General features: G+C 46.1%; 1 protein-coding gene across 1 annotated transcript; it reads left to right on the forward strand.

The window, feature by feature from the left end:
• Nucleotides 1–9,037: 9,037 nt before the first annotated feature.
• On the forward strand, nt 9,038–13,382 carry LOC107113659 (scale keratin-like). The gene is made up of 2 exons (XM_015415009.1): nt 9,038–9,090; nt 12,488–13,382. The coding sequence occupies exon 2, from the start codon at nt 12,510–12,512 to the stop codon at nt 13,098–13,100; it is 591 nt and encodes a 196-aa protein (XP_015270495.1). The 5' UTR covers nt 9,038–9,090; nt 12,488–12,509; the 3' UTR covers nt 13,101–13,382.
• Nucleotides 13,383–14,017: the final 635 nt, after the last annotated feature.

The raw sequence follows: 14,017 nt of genomic DNA on the forward strand, positions 1-14,017 counted from the left end.
AGATATAGGTCAGCAATCGGGAGGCAGACCACAGCTACCAAGCCCCAGAGCTGGGGTGTGAGAGAACTGAGGTAAATGAGAGCCCAGGGAAAAACCACAGAGAGGATTGGGACTGCTTACCACATGGACTAAGGCACCAATCTCTGATCCTCCACCCCAGGGCCCTTCTCCCTGATGTTCACAGCTGAAGTAAACGGCCATTTTGGCCTCTGATTCCATCAAGATGAGATTTGGCAACTGGGTCAGTTGTCCTCAGGATAGGGTTGCCAGGTCCAATTGTTCTGCTGGGAGGGATTGGGGGGGCATTCCAGGAGTGGGCGGGGACATCACACAATGTGCCTATATCATCCGGAAGTGACGAAGAAACACCAGTGACGTTGGGGGCAACATTCTGATTTTGGGGCAAAACTCTATGGCAAAATCACCCTCAACCCATAGAGTTTTGCCCCAAAACTGGAGCGTCACCTCCTCAATTTCACCGATATGCCTATGTCATTTCCAGGTGACTCAGCGCATCGTGCACAATGCTATTGTTGGGGTGTGTGTGTGAGAGGATTTTCAACTTGCCGGCTAGCTGGCCTCTGGCAGGCAGGAGCTTCTAAAAGCAGGGGATCTCCTACCCCCACCTAGGGAATGCTAACCCTACCTCAGGAGACTAGGCATCAAGGAGCCCATGGAGCACCCCAACCTGGATAGCCCAGAGAAGCCTGATCCCATCAGATCTTGGAAGCTAAGCAGAGTTGACTGTGGTTAGTACTTGGATGGGAGACCTCCTTGGAATACCAGGTTGGGAGGACAGAGGCCGGCTTTATTCAGTCAAACAAGGCACCTAGAAGTGATTGTGTCAACTACCTGTGTCATTTCCACATTCCAAAAGTCAACCAGGGCATTAACCGGAGTGGCAAGAACCCAATCAGCAGCAAAATCCCTAAAGCCATCTGGAAACCTATCAGATCCATTAAGCTCTGGGAGAGGAACATCTTGATCCCCTACTCTTGTGGAGTCTTGGAACCCCTATAAGTCTAAACTCTAGCAGGTAGTGATCAGTGTTCCCTCTAAGCTGAGATAGTGTGAGCTGGCTCACAGCTTTTTAGCCTCCAGCTCACACATTTTTGTCTTAGCCCAGGAAGGCTGGCTCCAGAGCAAATTAAGTGATGCAGTAGCCAAATCGCTCGCTGGCCCCAGTCACATGGAGAATTTGCCTTGCAAAAGGCATGAATGTCAGGCGGATTTTCGGGGCGCAATCACACCGCAACATCTGGGAAGCGTAACACACCCGTGGCATCCCACCAAAATTGCAGAGTTAAAAAGTACCAAGGAAAGTGCACCAGTATCTGGAAAACATGTGGCAAAGGTGGGTGTCTGATCGCGGGAGCGCTAGTATCCCGTGGCATCCGGTGCCCGTCCACGTACCATCGCATACTGGATGTTTTTCGTACGTGCATGCGCACAAACACAAAACTGAAAGCAGTGCTGCTACGCAGAACTGCGCATGCGCACAAAACGCGAAACACTTGTGTGATCGCGCCATGCCGCTTCTTTGCCATGCTGGAGCATTGCCGTGAGATTGCCAGCTAACAGCCAAAGCACGGAGACTCAGGGGACCATGTGATCAGGCTACCATGCTTTATTTTGCTCAGTGGCGAACAGCCACGCCTCCCACCCGCGTTGTCTGGCCCGTGTGACCGGGGCCACTCATAACTTTAATGCCAGTAGCTCACAAAGTAGATTTTTTTTGCTCACAAGACTCCACAGCTTAGAGGGAGCATTGGTAGTGGCCTGTCCATGAAAGAGGGGCCATAGTCAGTCTCCTCACCTTCAAATCACCTTCACATCCTCATGTCTCTTTTATTTGTGGTCTTTTTTCATGCTTTTTGGGACAGGGAACTGAAGGCACAGGGGCCAAAGTCAGGCAAAATCAGGAATAAACCTTTGAGTTCAAATCAGGAAGGATGGAATGAAGACAATGCCTGAGGCTGAAAGGCGGGGAGGGGAAATGGCTACAGCTGACTGTCTCACTGTTCAACTCTGAAAGTGTGCCATGTGACACTGGCAAGTGTCCAGACTCTTTAGTGTTGTCTTTTGATAAGGCGATAACATCTGCAACCAGCATCAGAAAAGATAGTTGGCAAAGGCAAGAGTGGAGTTAAAGTCCTGGTTCACATCGAGATTCCATCTTCCTGCGGAGTCTGGAAGCCAGAGTGCGTAACTCAGAAGAAAGAATCTCGCTTTGCTGCACACTTTGATCTTGAGGCATGACTTGAACAGGCCACATGCCAAAGGAAGCTCAGTGCGGAATTCTCCATTGAGCCAGGAGAGATTTTTTTTTTTGGTTAATGGAGAGCAGCCCCATAGCCAGAAATTATGGCTTGGTGGGGAATGGGGAAATTTTGTGGGGCAGCAGGGGAGAGGGAGGGAGGGGGAGAGAGAGAGAGAGAGATTGAGAGAGACTGGATTTATACCCTGCTCTTCACTACCGAAACGTGTCTCAGAGTGGCTTACAAACTCGTTTTCCTTCCCCTCCCCACAATAGACACCCTGTGAGGTAGGTGGGGCTGAGAGAGCTCTTGACAGTAACTGCTCTTGCCCAAGGTCATCCAGTAGCTGCATGTAGAGGAGTGGAGACTCAAACCCGGTTCTCCCAGGTTAGAGTTTGTGCACTTAACCACTACACCAAACTGGCGTGGCTTCAAGATTTAAAGGGCCCTCTGACTGATTGGTGGGCTACATGCTCCGCCGATCAGCTGGAGGGCCATTTTGAGATCACAGAAGGGGAGGGAGGGTGGCAGCAGCTGTTGTGGGGCGTGCATCACATTTGAGGGGGCTGAGCCCCAAAATGCCCCCCCCCCCGTAGCTATGGGACTGGAGATAGGTCCTAGTCTATTGGGAGGTGAGACAAAAATGGTAATCTATATCTACTCAGGAAGGTGGGGTATACAAAATAACGTCCTCAGGAAAGCTCCTCCATTAGCATGTTCACAGGCTGGGGAACTCCTACAAGATATGACTCAGCCCTACCCCACCTTCCTGAGTAGATATAAATTACCTGCCTATTATTTTTCTTCTCACTTTGACACAGAGAGTACTCCTTCTTTCTGTGTTATACCTCTGAGGATGACAGTCACAGCTGCTGGCGAAACATCAGGTCCCACAATGCCAACACCATGGCCATACAACCTGGAAAATCTACATCAGCTAATGAACTCGGGCCGTGAAAGCCTTCGACAACAAAATAGAAACATCCACTCATCGGTTGCACCCCTTTCAGGCGGGCTGGGGTATGGGGTTCATCAGTCAGCAGCCGGGTCATCCGATGCAGGTTCCATCTCTGTGCTGTGCCAATGCTCCTGCAGTGTATTCAATAAAGCGGTAGCCTTTTTACACCCAAGATTATTCGTGGTCCACTGTATCATTCCTCACCTGCACCCTCCCCCCCCCCCTTATGTCCCTGGGCCCACAAACCTTTAAAAAAGAAGATGAAGCAAATCAGCATCTCTCTTCAGTGGATGACTACCGTAGGCCTAGAATTTTCAATTGTGGCATCTTTACTCTGAAACTCCCCCAGTCAAGTGAATTCTTCCTGGCTCACACTTTTCTGCTTTGATAGTGTAACTGTGCAATTGTAAGAGCACTTTCCTAGGAGTAAGACCCTCTGAATATAATGGGACTTATTTCTGAGTAGAACCACTTAGGCTTTTTCTCTAAAAGAAGGTTTCCTTTCGGATTTCAGCTGAACATCTAAGCGAGTTTTCGGCTATCATATCTGAAGACTAATTTCATGTTAGTAAAGGTAAAGGTTCCCTCACTCGAAAGCCAGTCGAATCCGACTCTAGGGTTGCAGTGCTCATCTCCATTTCAAAGCCGAAGAGCCAGCGCTGTCCGAAGACGTTTCCGTGGTCATGTGGCCGGCATGACTAAACACCAAGGCGCACGGAACGCTGTTACCTTCCTACCGAAGTGGTACCTATTTATCTACTTGCAATTTCTTGCTTTCGAACTGCTAGGTTGGCAGGAGCTGGAACTAGAGATGGGAACTCACTCCATCATGCGGCAACCAGGTCTCAAACTGCTGAACTACTGACCTTCCACAGCCTACAGTTCAGCGTCTTAACCACTTGAGCCACCGCAGCTCCTTTCATTTTACTTTTTCATGTTACTTTTTTCATGTTACTGCTTATATTACTTTGTTTGGTGTAGTGGTTAAGTGCACAAACTCTCATCTGGGAGAACCAGGTTTGATTCCCCACTCCTCCACTTGCACCTGGCTGGATGACCTTGGGCAAGCCGTAGTTCTGATAAGAGCTGTTCTTGAAAAAGAGCCAGTTTCTGTCAGAGCTCTCTCAGGTCCATCTACCTCACACAGGGTGTGTGTTGTGGGGCGGGGAAGGGAAAGGATTTTGTAAGCCACTCTGAGAAACCTTTGGGTAGTGAAGGGTGGGGTATAAATCCAATCTCTTCTTTTTAAAAATTAAATAGTTTTTTTTTATTTCCAAAATACAGCAAATTGCAACACAATAGCAACTATGTTACTTACATCAAAGACAACCCACACACATGAAGAATTGGAAACAATCGTTACAATATCACAATTGCATCTTTAAAACTTCTTAGTATAACAATTATCCATCTAATTATTCATCGTAATTATTTACTGAATTCCATTATCCTATTTAATATAACAAATAATGTACAATTGTACAAGTCTAATGTCCAATGTATTTTCTTGAAATCTCATTTTAAAAGGTTTTCCAGAAAAGTGTGCTTTTTTTCAATGCAACTATCTCTTAATTGTACTAGTTCTGCTAATTTTGCTGATTTCGAAATACCCTAAATTTTGTAAATTCAGAATTACATAGTAAGTTGTTTGCTATGGCTGCTTACCTCCAAATTCAGCAAAATCAAAATGTAAATTTGCAAAGAAATGGCAACAGATGGTCTTGTAGTGAAAATATTTGATCCTAAGACTCTTGGGCTGTGGTCAGACATGCAGTTCAATCCGCTGTTGCCCGGTCTCTAATTGATCCAGGTTATTTTGTAACAGAAAATACTGATAAGACTTATCCCTTTTAGCACTCTTCAAAGTGCTTTTACCCTGTCCTTGATCAATCAGATGCAGCAGCCAGGGAGTGTTGCCATTGGCCATTAAAAAAACAAACCATTTGTCCTCTGAGCATGCTCACAAGTGCTGATGAGCCTTCTGGGATATGTAGTTCACTGACAGCCTCCCTCTCTAAACTGTTCAATTAACCCTTTCCCCAAAGCATAGAAAAAGCTGAAGTACAGTGCAATGTTCCCCCGAAGCTGTGGAGTCTTGTGAGCAAAAATTCTACTTTGTCAGCTACCGGCATTAAAGTTGTGAGTGAGCCATTTGGCTGCTGCACAAATTAGTTTGACCTGGAGCCATCCTTCCTGAACAAAGCCAAACGTGGGTGAGCCGGAGGCTGGAAAATGGTGAGCTAGCTCACACTGATACAGAGGCATATTTCTTGGAAAGTTTTCATAAAGAAAACAAAGTTTTGAGCAGCCCCTGTGGGCAAGGGGGAGAGAGAGAGAGAGAGGTGAATATGCAGTTATGCGCACATTGCTAACAAGTGACAAAATGGTGGCTTGGGTGCACAACAGAGTGATCAGACACTAGGAAATCAATTTTGGAATCAGCTCAGACCAACAGGTATCAAAGAAACACACAGTAAAGGGTTGGACAGATGGAGACGACTGGGGCATGACAGACAGATGTTGCTATCTGATTGTGCATCTTATTTATTTATTTATTTATTTATTTAATTACATTGATACCCCACCCACCCCGTGAACAGGCTCGGGGCGGTTCACATTGTGACCATTACAATCTACACCACTGGGACCATCAAAATCTACATCAAACCATTTAACCAGTTCAATTACAATAAAATAATACAGTTTTAAATCCATAAAGGAATGGATCAATGGATCAAACTGCACGTCTGATCACATCCCAGGCTTGAAGAAATTGATCGAATTACAGGGATAATCATTCCCTCTAGATTGTAAAATCATATTATTGGGCCTTTTTGTAAACTGCATTGAGAATGGACAGAGAAAGCAGGAGAAAAATATTTAAGAAACGATAAACAAAATGCCAGGTTGAGTGCTTGCTCTTAAAAATAAGCGGAGACAACCTTTAAGAGATAATTTTTGAAGATTTTTTCACAGTATGTTTCTAGAATTGCCAAATATAGCAAAGTAATAGGACTTGGGTGTCAAACATGTGGCCTGGGGGCCGGATCAGGCCCCCAGAGGGCTTCCATCAGGCCCACAGTGGAACTGGCCACCTCCTGCCTCCAGTTCTGCTGATGCTGCTGCATCATAGCTTGCTTCGCCAGACTTTCTTAATCACTCAGCCATTTCATGTTTCAACCTGGGTCCTAGACTCAGAACTCCGAGCATGAGATTTCCGTGGTGAATGTCAATAAATCAAAAGTAGGTTTGCAGTTTACAGAACTAATGTTTTAAGCATGTTTTTATTTTAAGTTTAAAAAAACCCTTTGTGTTTGTGTCCTTCATAAACTTTATATCTCTGCTACCTGGCGTTACATTTTATGACACACATGGCCCAGCCCAACAAGGTCTCATTTATGTCAGATCCGGCCCTCATAAGAAATGAGTTTGACACCCCTGGAATAGGGAATAGAATGACAGATTCTTACAAGAGGATAGTTTCAGAGGGTAGCCACGCTGGGCTGCAGTAGAACAGCTAGATCCAGCAGGTCAGTTCAAGTCCACCAGCACCTTGGAGACCAATCGTAGATACTTAGTGAAGAAGGATTTCACTCTCGGCAGCGTATACCCTGAGAATATTGTTGGTTTCTCAGACACTACTAGACTTGAATCTAGCTGTTGTTGTTCAATTGCACAGTCAAGTCTGGCTCTTCGTGACCCCATGGACCACATCACGCCAGGCCCTCCTGTCTTCCGTCATGCTCCGGAGTTTGTTCAATTTCATGTTTGTTGCATCGATAACACTAACCATCTCATCCTTTGCTGCCCCCTTCTTCTTTGACCTTCAATCTTTACTAGCATCATGGTCTTCTCCAGTGAGAGCTCCCTTATCACTTGGTGGCCAAAGTACTTCAGCTTCAGTATCTGGCCTTCCAGGGAACAGTCAGGGTTGATTTATTTTAGGATTGACTGATTTGATCTCCCTGCAGTCCATGGGACTCTCAAGAGTCTTCTCCAGCATCATAATTCAAAAGAATCTATTCTTCGGTGATCGGCCTTCCTTATAGTCCAACTCTCGCAGCCATACATTACTACAGGGAATACCATCACTTTGATCATATGGACTTTTGTTGGCAGGGTCTCTACTTTTTATTATGCTGTCTAGTTTTGCCATTGCTTTCCTCCCAAGGAGCAGGTGTCTTTTAATTTCATGGCTGCAGTCACCGTCTGCAGTGATCTTGGATCCCAGGAACGTGGAGTCTGTCACTGCTTCCACGACTTCCCCTTCCATTTGCCAAGGTCGGGCCAGATGCCATGATCTTAGTTGTTGTTGTTTTTTATGTTGAGTTTCAAGCCAACCTTTGCGCTGTCCTCTTTCACCCTTAGCAGACCAACATGACTACCCTCAGAATCTAGATTTGAGTCCAGTTGAACTTTGGAGGCCAACAAATTTCAGGATACAAGCTGCTGAATCAAAGCTCTTGTATCTGATGAAGAGAACTTTGAGTCTCGAAAGCTTATACTCTCAAAATCTGGTTGGTCTCTAAGGTGCTGCGTGACTCAAATCTAGATTCTAACATGGTCAGTCTAGAGATTCTGAAACTGACATGATAACTGAGGGGAACCTCCACATTCAGAGGCATGAAACCTCTGAATCCCAGGGGCAGGAGAAGACATCAGGGGAAGACTTTGTCCTCTCTGCCCTGTTGTTGGTCCTCCTGAGGAACTGGTTGGCCACTGTGTGAGACAGAAGGCTGCACTGGATAGACCCTCATTGGTTTGATCCAGCAGGGTTCTTCTGATTTTCTTCTCAAGGGAAGGCCTTGGTGTCTATGCCCTGTTGCTGGCCCTCTAGGGGAACTGGTTGGCCGCTGTGTAACACAGGATGCTGGACTGGATGGACCCTCACTGGTCTGACTCAGCAGGGCTCTTCTGATGTTCCTCTCAGGGGACGACTCGGCCTCTTTGTCCTGTTGTTGGCCCTCCAGAGTAACTGGTTAGCCACTGTGTGGGACAGGATGCTGGACTAGATGGACCACTAGTCTGATCCAGCAGGGCTCTTCTGATGTTCTTATGAAGGCCTCGGCCTCTCTGTCCTGTTGTTGGCCCTCCAGAGGAACTGGTTGAGGCCACTGTGTGAGACAGGATGCTGGACTAGATGGACCACTGGTCTGATCCAGCAGGGCTCTTCTGATGTTCTTCTCAGAGGAGGGCCTCAATCTCTATGCCCTGCTCTTGGCTCTCCAGGGGAACTGGTTGGCCACTGTGTGGGACAGGATGCTGGACTAGATGGGCCACTAGTCTGACCCAGCAGGGCTCTTCTGATGTTCTTATGAAGGCCTTGGCCTCTCTGTCCTGTTGTTGGCCCTCCAGAGGAACTGGTTGACCACTGTGTGAGACAGGATGTTGGACTAGATGGACCATTGGTCTGATCCAGCAGGGCTGTTTTCATGTCCTCATGTTCTGGGAATGTGTCCATTCCCAGTGATAAAATCAGCAGATAAGAATTCCCTTAACATTCCTAATTCTCACACAGATGAAAGTCAAACTGTGTTAAATGGCTAGCATGTTTTTGTTCACAGGATTGTTGTTTACTCAGTAAAAACCTGCTGCACAGAACTAATTGGAAAACAAATTTTTCAAGGAGTTTAATCATTACAGTGAGTTGATGACTGTGTCACTCCTTCGTTAAAAAACCTTTAAAGCTACAAAATTAATTTTAGATTTGATTAAACCAAAAGGTTTCAAAGCCGATTAATTCAGATCTTGCGGGTGAAGAGGAATCTCTGAATGAAAAAAAAGAATGCCATGAAGTCAGTATAAAAGCCATTGTACCTCTCCAGTTTTTTCAGTTTCATCTCTCTCACTCTCTTCGACTTCTCCGCGAAACAGGTAAGCTTGGCTAATGCCGAATCGAACCATACCGACTGAAAGAAATCTGTACAGACAGACTTTGTATGCAAGACCTAATATTTTTTCATACTGATGTTCTTTGCTGAAAAATCTCTCGATGGAATTAGTCCACATAGAGCATCAGTTCTTACTTCAATTCCTAATGTTGTATAATAAGGAATGGCAACTGAATCAGTTCAAGTGTGTAATGTAAACAGGTGTAAAAGGCAGCATTATGATGAGAAATCCATATGAATTTGGAATTTCTAAAGTCTTCCCAGTGTAGAATTCTCAAACAACATTGGGAATTGGGAGAGCCAGTTTGGGAATTGGGAGAGCCAGTTTGGTGTAGTGGTTAAGGGTGTGGACTCTAATCTGGGAGAACCGGGTTTGATTCCCCACTCCTCCACTTGCACCTGCTGATGTTGACCTTGGGTCAGTCACAAGCTCTGGCACAGCTGTTCCTGAAAGAGCAGTTTGTGTCAGAGTTCTCTCAGCCCCACCCACCTCACAGGGTGTCTGTTGTGAGGAGGGGAAGGGAAAGGAGTTTGTAAGCCGCTCTGAGACTCCAAGTGAAGGGCGGGGTATAAATCCAATCTCTTCTCTTCTTCTTCTTCTGGGAATTACAGTTCCATGAGAATAGACCTTAATTCCTTTCACCTTCATGAAACTTAATAATTCTCTTAATAATGTTGGAGTTAAACTCATACAAAGGAATGTACTTTTACTGTACAAATTTCCACGAAGTGTATGGGAAAAATATGGTTCAGGTTACTGATATTATTTCTTTTTTTTTCTTTGTTCTTTGCACCTCTGTTACTCTGATGTGGCTTACAATAGGCCAGCCTGTGAGATTTTCTGTCACCTTTCACAATTCACTGCCAGAGGGTGTAGTGATGGCCACAGGCATAAACAGTTCTAACAAGGGATGAGAAATAGAAAAGAACAAAGAGTTCAATAGCATGCCAAAGACTAATAAAAATTGCAGAAGGGTATGAGCTTTCTTGAGTCACTGCTCACTTGTTCAGATACAGGGATGAGGAGGAAAGGTCTGCCAGTGCATAGCAGCCATGCATTATTGACTAAAGGGGACCTCTGAGTTTAGATGAAGTAAACCTCTGAATCCAGTGTTAAGAAGAAAAACTAGGGGAAGTCTTTAGAACTCTTTGGCCTGTTTGGTGTAGTGGTTAAGTGTGCAGACTCTAATCCAGGAGAGCCGGGTTCGATTCCCCACGCCTCCACTTGCACTGCTGGATGACCTTGGGCAAGCCACAGTTCTCTCAGAGATGTTCTTGAAAGGACAGTTCTTGAAAGAGCTCTCTCAGCCCCACCCATCTCACAGGGTGTCTGTTGTGGGGAGGGGAAGGGAAAGGAGCTTGTAACCCACTCTGAGAAAACTTTGGGTAGTGAAGGGTGGAGTATAAATCCAACCTCCTCCTCCTCCTCTTTCTTTTGTTGGCTCTCCAGAGTACCTGGTTGGGCTGGATATTCTACTTGAAGGATCACTGGTCTGATCCATCCATTCAATCTTTTTAGTCCAGTTTTCCCCCCATTCTGCACTAAAACCGAGGTTCAGCCTTCTTTTTATTCCACACACAAACACACCCGTTCTGAATCACGTTACCTCCCTTCAGTGATCAACCCAATTTCAGCCTGCTGTTGCCTCAGGTTATTTGGATGCTGCTTTGTTGTGGACTTAAATTGTCTCGACTCAAACACTGAGAAAATCCAGAGTGGCAGGCAAATGTGGAAAGTTACAGGGCTCTTTTTGTAGCAGGAACTCCTTTACCTATTAGGCGACACATCCCTAATGTAGCCAATCCTCCAAGAGCTTACAGAGCTCTTCTTACGGGGGCTACTACATGGCTCTTTTTGTAGCAGGAGATCCTTTGCACATTAGGCAACACACCCCTAATGTGGCCAATCCTCCAAGAGTTTGCAGTCGCCCCTGCAAGAAGCGCTCTGTAAGGTCTTGGAGGATTGGCTACATTAGGGGCGTGTTGCCTAATAGGCAAAGGAGTTCCTGCTACAAAAAGAGCCCTCTTCTGTAAAACTAGTCCCTTGAAAGGTCATGAATTTTCAATTTTTCCTGAATTGGATTCCACTACTTCTCTTATAAATATTTCGTGTTCTATCTTTCAGAAAGTATTAATGGGTATTATTATTTATTACTGTTGTTGTTGTTATTATTATTATTATTATTAGTATTGATGTGCTCTCATACGGAGTCTCACAGTACTTCTTGTGCATATTATTTTCAACTTGCCTGTATTCTTGCAGACTCATCATCCATCACTCAGGCATGACTTAGTATGGACCAGCATGGTGCTAGAGGCAACCTCAGGGGAAGGTCTTGACCTATGTGACTAACTGTTGGCCCTCCAGAGTAACTCAGTGGTAGAGCCGAAGGTCCCACGTTCAATCCCCACTCTCTCCAGTTAAAAGATCCGGCATTAGGTGATGTGAAAGACCTCTGCCTGAGACCTTGGAGAGCCACCGCCAGGATGGGTAGACCAATACTGACTTTGATGGACCAAGGGTCTGGTTCAGTATAAGGCAGTTTCCTGTGTCCATGTGGTCACGGTGTGAGACAGGATGCTCTAATAGATGGAGCATTGTTCTGACCCAGCATGGCTCTTCTTGTGTTGTTCTTATGGAACCTAGAGGAGATTCTACCAGCTAGAATTTTAGTCTGGCTTGTACAATATGTGGCCTAATATGTATTGCTCAGCATGCTAATGTTGCATGAAACTAGTTCCTTGAAAGGTCATGAATTGGCCATGGGTGCCTAACTCCCCCTCCATTTTTCTTCCATTGGATTGCACTGCTTCTCCTGTATACATTCTATGGAGGGTAGATGGTGGATTAAATCTGTAGTATTTTGTAATAGATGTGCTTCACACTGACTTGCACAGTACTTGTTTTGCAAAATATTCCTTCCTTCCTTCCTTCCTTCCTTCCTTCCTTCCTTCCTTCCTTCCTTCCTTCCTTCCTTCCTTCCTTCCTTCCTTCCTTCCTTCCTTCCTTCCTTCATCTCCCACCCCTTATCCAGCCAAGTAGGGCTCAAGGCAGCTTCCAACCATTGTTCCCTCTAAGCTGAGTTAGTGTGAGCTAGCTTACAGTTTTTTAGTCTCCAGCTCACACATTTTTGCCTTAGCTCAGGAAAAAATGGCTCCGGAGCAAACCGATTCATGCAGTAGCCAGATCTATCACTCACTAATTCAATGTCAGTTAACGAAGTAGAATGTTTGCTCACAAGACACCACAGCTTAGAGGGAGCATCGCTTCCAGCAATCAAGTAGACAACAAAATCAGGATCACAGTTTTAAAATCCAGTTTTTCAAGATAAAAGGCCTAACAATCAAACTATGATTTCTGCTCTCTTGTATTCTTGCAGACTCACCCTTGACCACTCAAACATGACTCACGGTGGACCACACTATGCCTGTGCCTCTGCTCCAGGCATTGGCTTCGGATCAGCAGGTCTTGGCTATGGCGGCCACCACTCTGGCACATTGATCGGATCCGGGTCACCATCCTTTGCCGTTCCCTCCTGTGCCTCTGCTCCCATCGTCGGCTTTGGATCTGCAGGTCTTGGCCATGGTTTTGATTCTGGGGTACCCTCCGCTAGCCTGGGCATCCTCTCAGGGGTCAATCCTTCCTGCATCAACCAGATCCCACCCGCAGAAGTCATGGTCCAGCCACCCCCTGTCGTTCTGACCCTCCCCGGACCCATCCTCTCTGCTACCGGTCAACCAGTCTTTGTGGGAGGCAACACTCCTTGCGCTGTTAGTTATGGTGGATCCGGCCATGGGCTTTCCGGAGGCAGTGCTCTTTACGGTGGATCCGGCCGTGGGCTTTCCGGAGGCAGTGCTCTTTATGGTGGATTCGGCAGAGGGCTCTCTGGAGGTAGTTTTGGTGCTCTTGGAGGCCATTTGGGAAGCTTTGGGGGCCGCAGAGGCAGTCTCATCCTGGGGCGCCGAGGCAGTACCTGCCTGGCCCCTCACTAAATTCTCAAGGACTGTGTCAATCAAATTCGGAGCAACCCCCTGATGTAATAGCCTGGACTGCACAATGATCGGTTGAACACCCTCCACGTGCGGAGTGCTCTCCAGCTTGGGAGATCTCAGTGTCTCTTCGTCTCGGGGCCAGACATAGTTTCCTGTCTCTTTGTCTATGGAAGACGTCCCATTCTGTAAATGCTTTGCCCCATTTAAAACCTGCCTCTTTGTGAAAATTGTTCAGATGAATAATTTTTTCTGTTTCCTAATAAAACTTACTTTGCATCATGATATTGAGAGTCTGTCCTTGATTCAACCTAAGAATGTATCGGAAAAGGAACAACCTAGTCCTGGATTCTCTTTTTAAGAGCTGTCCACCGTCGCTGGTTTAAAAGCTTTTGGCAAAGGGAGCTTGCAAAATTCATCAAACCATGCATCAAAATCAGCAACACACACAAAGGAGTGAGGCGGACGCTTTAGCTTTCTATCCCCACTCCTCACGGTCTTCCTTCCACTTATATTCATGGTAAAACATGCTCCACTCATGTCTACACACACACACACACACACACACACAAAACACACAGCCATTATCAGAATAGTTTGCTAGTCTTGTGCAAAGCAGCCATATAGAGTCAGTTGCTCTCGGATGGGCTTTGTTAATGGCTCTGCTGTCACAGTGCTGAGGAATCCAACCTCCTAGTTTCTTATAGCCACAGTACTGGGGGGGGGGGATGCAGTCACCTTTCCCCACTCTTCAAGGTTGTCCTGCCCCTGCTTCTTAGAACAAACAAGGACACTCTTCATAAATGAAGCTGGGCCCAATCCCCATGGAGTGGTACTCTGTTTTCCCCTGTGCCCACTAGATACTGTAACTGCTGTGAAAATCTGGTGGGAAGATTAATAGGGAAATACCTGAGATTCCA

Source organism: Gekko japonicus, unplaced genomic scaffold (assembly GCF_001447785.1).
Source record: "Gekko japonicus isolate JY-2015 unplaced genomic scaffold, Gekko_japonicus_V1.1 scaffold5445, whole genome shotgun sequence".
Lineage (NCBI taxonomy): Eukaryota > Metazoa > Chordata > Lepidosauria > Squamata > Gekkonidae > Gekko > Gekko japonicus.

Excerpts from the sequence above, each read along its gene's own strand:
- LOC107113659 (XM_015415009.1), top strand. The coding sequence starts at position 12,510 with ATGACTCACGGTGGACCACACTATGCCTGTGCCTCTGCTCCAGGCATT.